Source organism: Rhododendron vialii, chromosome 3a, assembly GCF_030253575.1.
Source record: "Rhododendron vialii isolate Sample 1 chromosome 3a, ASM3025357v1".
Lineage (NCBI taxonomy): Eukaryota > Viridiplantae > Streptophyta > Magnoliopsida > Ericales > Ericaceae > Rhododendron > Rhododendron vialii.
The window spans coordinates 13,666,426-13,672,952 of record NC_080559.1 but is presented as its reverse complement, the minus strand read 5'-3'; the positions used below and the strand labels follow the sequence as shown (position 1 = coordinate 13,672,952).

The 6,527-nt window shown below is 40.7% G+C and overlaps 1 protein-coding gene across 1 annotated transcript; it reads left to right on the top strand.

The window, feature by feature from the left end:
• Nucleotides 1-3,658: 3,658 nt before the first annotated feature.
• On the top strand, nucleotides 3,659-6,280 carry LOC131321124 (protein ALP1-like). The gene is made up of 4 exons (XM_058352134.1): nucleotides 3,659-4,340; nucleotides 4,440-4,665; nucleotides 4,760-5,209; nucleotides 6,246-6,280. The coding sequence occupies exons 1-4, from the start codon at nucleotides 3,813-3,815 to the stop codon at nucleotides 6,278-6,280; spliced, it is 1,239 nt and encodes a 412-aa protein (XP_058208117.1). The 5' UTR covers nucleotides 3,659-3,812.
• The last annotated feature ends 247 nt before the right edge of the window (nucleotides 6,281-6,527 follow it).

The window sequence follows — 6,527 nt, the reverse complement described above, 5'->3', positions numbered from 1 at the left end:
TATTTTTAAACCGGATATTTGTTTGAAAATGTTTAATAAAAATACTTAATAATGTTTAATGTAGGAAATTTTATCATTTTTTAAAAATGTTTAATAAAACCGAAATTAAGTGTTCCTGCATTTAAGTGTGGATGATGTAAAAATTAAGTATTCCAAATTTCAATCCGTAAAGATTTTATTTTTCTGATCATTTTATTCTAAAGGGTTATAATTAAATTTTGACTATATGGCTCTCATTAATTAGCCATAAGAAAATCGTAAAACTAAATATCTCTTAGGGCTAACTAATGAGAGTCCTAGAATCAAAATTTAATTATGACCATTTAAGATAAAATGATCAGAAAACTAAAATCTTTCCATCGATTCAATCGGATTGAAATTTGGAACACTTAAATTTTTTTTTCGGCTTTCCCCAACGCCAAGCCTCACAGTGTTCATTTTAAATTTTTTCCCGGTCAAAGTGTGCTTTTTTGAGATATTTTTTTCATGGGTCAAAGGGTTCATTTTAATTAATTAGTGGTAGGGTTGGAAAAAGAAACAGGCACTTTCCTTTGTCCTTTTCTTTGTTCTTATCGCAGAGAGAGAGAGAACGGCGGCAGCAACAGCAACAGCAAGCGGAGGAGAAAAAGAAAAAGAAGAAGAAGAAGAAGAGAGAACGGCTACGACACACTCCCTCTCTCCGATTCCTGGTGAACGCCTCCCTCTCTCCGATCTACTGTTCTTATTTTTCTTCCTGTTCTTGTTTCACTGTTCATCTCAAAAACTCAGGCGGGTTCGGTGTTGGGGTTTGGGGGTTGGGGGAGGGGGATAAGGAGGGTTAAAATCGTCCAATTTGCAGGGGTATTGGGGGGACAACTTAATAACACCTCCAACGCTATCCGAAAATAAGACCGGCGAATCCCCTCTTCTCCAGTCTTACCGAAGTTGTCGGATTATGGAATACCCCTGCGAGTTACCTTCCCAAACGAGGGCAAAAGATGGGCCCCATGTCTAAAATGAGGGGTATTACTTATCCCCTTCTTTTACTGCATCCAAACGACCCCTAAGACCCCGTTTGGATGGAGTAGAAGAGGTGGGGATATGTTAAGACCCCTCTTTTATACCTGGCCCCACTTCTAATCCCCCGTTTGGAAAGGCAAAATGGCTGGGGTCTTCGTTATCCCCTTCGTTGGGTAAGACCGGAGCAGAAGGCATACGCCGGTGTTATTTTCGGCCAGGGTTTGAGGAGGGCATACGTTATACCCCCTAATCCCCCTCAAAATCTAACGATTGTACCCCTCCTTATCCCCCTTTCCCTACCCCCAGCAACCCATTTCAACTGCTAACCCTAATCTGGTGTTGTTCGAGGAGCAGAGAGGGTTTTGTGGCGATTTGGTGTGTACAACCACTTGGAGCTTCGATTAACTCAAGTATGACTTCGATTAACTCATATTCTAGGTGCGTGATGGGTTTTATGTTGCTTATCATTCCTGCGTTCTGTGGCTGTGGGTTTTGGGTGAGTTAGGGTTTTGGGTGAAGTCATTTTTTGTTGTGTAACTCCACGATCTACAACTCTCTCTCTCTCTCTCTCAGATTAGGTTTGTAGGTGAACGACTGTGTTGTACATTTGTGTGGTTAGTGGCTAAACACGGCTGACTCAGGGCTGTGTGTTTAGATTAGTTGAACCCCTGAAAATAGGGTTCTGCTCAATGTGGAATACTAACAGCAGAAACAGCAAAACCCTATTTTTTAGATTATGTATTCATCTCAACAGGAGAAATTTTAAAAAATATGGATTAAATTCAAAAAAAGTTCCGAAGAGACAAATAATCATAGTTGTCGAAATCGTACGATTCGCGATTCGAATCGTACGATTCGGTTCGATTCGGGGTATCATCGATTCGAACCGATACAAAGAATCGTAAATGGGGGAGAATCGTAGACAGAATCGACGAATCGATTCGAGAATCGATGAATCGTTAGAATCGTATGATTCAGTCTGTTTTCGAGCCCGGCAGGTGGGGTTGAATTTTTGCCACCGAAAATGAAATTAAAGTTGAATATCAGGTTTTGTAATAGTTTTTTCTGCCATACGTAGGGTCGAAACCCTTTAAGGAAGATTTTAAGAGGATCAATTTGGTTCTCCACAGTCGTAATCCAAAAAAAATTGGGTTTTACATACTTGTGGGTTCCGGAAGAACAGAGCTCAAAGAACCGAGCTTCAAACAGAGCTTCATGCAGCATCTCTAACAGAATAAAAGACATCATAACATCGTCGACCCTCGAACTGTTGGCCGTCGATTAGGAAGAGCTTAGCCACCGATAATCTATTCCACCGAATTTGTTTGCCATCGAATAGGCAGAGTAAACAGTTAATGAGGCTTATATTGTCCCCTTCCCGCCATTTAGACTATTATATTCTCCACTATATGCTATTAGATTCCCCACTACAACTATTATATTCTCCACTCCCAACTTATATAATATTATATTCACTCCCATTTCCAATTATATGTTATTATATTCTCCACTCCCAAATATATGATATTATGTTCACTCCCACTTCCAACTATATGTTATTATATTCTCCACTCCCAAATGTATGATATTCTATTCACTTCCACTCCCAACTCAGATTTCAGACCCACATTTTTGCAATAAAAGCAAGTGTCTTGCTTATTTAGACCATGTGATCATCTATTTATCTTTGGAAACAATACTTTTGTTGATTCAAACTTGAAATCTATATTTTTTATGCATTTTAAAAATTTTGACCGAATCGGAACGATTCACGATTCGATTCGATTCACGATTCGCCACCGGACCTTTTCGATTCTCGATTCGATTCACGATTTGACAACTATGTAAATAATAATAAAATGTTTGTTTTGGATTATTTTTTCCTTTTGTGAATTTCAAAGCTTTTGGTCATAATTCCTGAAAATAGGGTTCTGTGGAATACGAACACTCAGTGATTGTTTATTAGGTAAGAAAAAGTGATTTGTGTAGCGTAGAAAATGAGCTTACTCATCCGAAAATCAAAACAAAGGAAGAAAGAAAGAACGAAAGGGCTACAGAAGCTATATATCTGTCCATATGTCCAATCTTGTGTTGTATTTTGTGCATGAAAATCTTATGTATGTGTACGTCTATATTAGCACTCATGTTGCTGGGTTTTTTGTCTGGTGTGCTTATCGGGTTATTGATGGGGTTTGACACTGTGGTTGGCAATTGTGTGTTTTTTTTGATTGAAATTGGCAATTGTGTGTTTTTTTTGATTTGACACTGTGGTTGATTAGAGAAGTAATGGTTTGCGTGAATAGAGTAAAACAGAAAACATAAGCTCCTCAATCAAATACAGATATGTTGTTTATGATTGTTGAAAAGTGGTTTTGAAGAGATGAGTTGGAGGTGACTTTATGGTGTACATATAACTTTATATATGTCAGATTTTGTAGGTAAACCTTCCTCAATGGGATTGCATAGGCAGCATATTTGAAGTTAGCATTTCAGTTTGGATGTAGGGATGCTGAAAAGGCTTATTACATGGTTAATGGTTTGTCATAGAAATGTAGACTTTGGAAATTGAATAAGAAAAATATTAGTACATGGCACATGTAGCTACTAACTACTTACTTTTGTTAATGATGGTTTTGGATCAATATTTCGAAGTTTTTATGAATTGTTGTTGAGAAGTGTGTAATCATAAAACATTTGAGACAAAATGTTGTTTAGGAATTGTTAAATCATATGTTAATGAAGTTAAGTATAAGTACTTATAAATAGTTGTAGTTGAGATTTAATCGATCAAACTCTTGTTAGCGTTTTTCAGGATGCTAAGATTAAACATAAAACAAGTGAGGAGACGAGAAGAGGAAGAGGCAGTCGTGGCATTGCATGCCTTTACTACTGCTGCAATGGGTATATTTCGCCTCTACCTCTTTATCACGTCCACGACACGCCGACCTGAACCTCGTCCCGAGTTATCTCCTAATCCAAACTTTTACCAGATGCATGTAAACAATATCAATAGGCTTATAAGGGGCAATGACACTGACTGCCACGACCAGTTGAGGGTGAATAGGCATACCTTTTTAAGATTGTGCTTTTTAGTCCGAGGTGTTGGATTAGGGGACTCACGCAACGTATGTTTGGAGGAGAGGGTCGCAATATTCTTGTGGGTCCTCGGTCACCATACAAAGCAGAGACGTACGAAATATGACTTTTGGAGATCTATCGAGACTGTAAGTAGGCATTTCAATGATGTACTCCTAGCTGTCTTGCGCCTTTACAACATGCTCCTAGTAACGCCTGAGCCTGTACCTCCTAACTACGAAGACAGTAGATGGAGTTGGTTTCAGGTACACTCGTGTTTTTACATTATTTGACTGCTTCCATTTGAAATATTTCCTATAATTGGCCATATTTAATTTTTTAATACTCTTCCCAACATTTGTTAGAATTATCTTAGGGCATTGGATGGAACCTATGTGCCAGTTAATCCCCCAGCTGCTGACAGGCTGCGATATAGATTAAGGAAGGGTGAGATTGCTACAAATATTTTAGGTGTTTGTACTAGAAACCAAAAATTTGTCTATGTCTTGTCTGGTTGGGAAGGGTCGGCCACTGACTCTAGAATCTTTCAGAACGCCATTGAAAGACCTGAGGGTCTTATAGTCCCCCATGGTATGTTCCATAGCCTAAGTTAATGTTTCCCTTCGCTCCATTACCATTAGCTATCCATTTCCTAAGTTATTCTCTTAACTCTCATTCATAACAGGACATTATTACCTTGTCGATGCTGGTTACACAAATGGGAACGGTTTTCTAGTACCATACCGTGGCCAACGGTATCACATAAACATCTGGAGACAAGGTCATATGCCAGTGAGCAAAGAGGAGTACTTCAACATGAAGCACTCCGCTGCTAGGAATGTCATTGAGAGGAGCTTTGGGGTTCTTAAGATGCGGTTTGCAATTTTGAGATCAGCCTCCTATTACCCCATAAGGACTCAAACCCGTATTGTGACAGCATGTTGTCTTCTCCATAACCTAATTAAGAGAGAGATGCCCAATGATCCCATTGAACAAGAATACTCCGCGTGGGAACAAGATCATGTGAACGATGTGCCTAATGATGAGCACATTGATAATGTAGATTCTTCCAATGAGTGGACTGTGGGGAGGGATGCGCTGGCTGCGGCCATGTATAACCATTGGTTAGCCAATGGTGGGTGTAGACACCCCATTTTGGACTGTCCAGATAACGTTATTTGTCGATCTTTTATTTCCCCAATGATGATTTTAGTCGAAAATAGTTTAAGGACAAAGGTGTGGTTGAGCTTTGAGCGCCCTTAACCTTTCTCAAACCCGTTTCAGACCTTTCAAACCAGAGCCAAACAGCCCCAGCAAAACCTAACTGGCATACGCCAGTATATTGGACGCGTACGCCAGTTAGCTGCCACGTGTCAGTCATCGACCGTTGACTCAGCTATCACTGGCGCACGCCGGTCAATGTGTGGCGCACGCCAATCAAACCCAGTCAAATCAACTTTATTCAGCCACATGGACGAGACTTTTGTGCCACCCTGACGTCGGCCACAGTAGCCCCTGATGATTATATCGGCCAGGCCCGCTCCCCCTCTCTCCTACACCCCCCATCAACTAGTCCCATGCATTTAATGCATGGGAAGGCTCCAACCTTGCCCCAACCAGCCAAACAAGGCCTTGGTCCCAGACTGATCTCAGTCTCTCTCCCCTATAAATACCTCCCCTTGCATTCATTTGCAAGGGGTTAGCCTCATTAAGAAGAAAAGCTCTCTTCACCCCCTCTCCTTGCTCTCTATCTCTCTTCTTCCATTGAAAGAGAAAGGAAAGCAACCCACTTCCATATACCCCTACTGATATCCAGTCACCATACAGCATCCATCTTCAACCTTTAGGCTCAAAACTACCTTCAAACCTCAACACCCAAAAGGTATATCACCTTTGTATTCCTTTCTGTTTTCGGCCCCTGAGGGGAACCAGCAAGGCCCAGGCTAGTAAACAATACTAGTCCTGGCCTTGAACTGGTAAAATACAACAATCGTATGTGATGATACTTGGCGCACACCAGTTTCTATATGCCGTACGCCAGTCATGGCAGTACGAGCACAACTGGCGTGGGGATCATGGATCATCATTCCTTTTATTTTATCTTTCTGTCAAATCACCCTTGCATGCTAAGTAACCAGTTTACTGCTTTCTGTTTGTTTAGAACTGTTTAGATATAGTGGTTATTGCTTATTTTTTATCTGTTTAGAGGGCCCCTGGGATCCTTCTGGTCGTGTTCCAGAGCCCAGATGATGCAAAGCCAAGCACTGGATCCAAAAACCAACTGGCGTACAGTCTATAAAGACTGGCGTACGGCAGTTGTCCCACGACCCAGTGGCTGGCCCTTGCATCTTGGTATGATCTTGGCCTGCTGCATGTCCCCGCTCTGTTTAGAGGGGTTTTCTGTCTTTTTTCTTTTTTTTTTTATGGCTACAAGCCATTTCATCTGTCTGTAA

Excerpts from the sequence above, each read along its gene's own strand:
- LOC131321124 (XM_058352134.1), top strand. The coding sequence starts at position 3,813 with ATGCTAAGATTAAACATAAAACAAGTGAGGAGACGAGAAGAGGAAGAG. Across the intron at positions 4,341-4,439 it reads GTAGATGGAGTTGGTTTCAG|AATTATCTTAGGGCATTGGA; the intron begins GTACACTCGTGT and ends AACATTTGTTAG. Across the intron at positions 4,666-4,759 it reads GGGTCTTATAGTCCCCCATG|GACATTATTACCTTGTCGAT; the intron begins GTATGTTCCATA and ends CATTCATAACAG.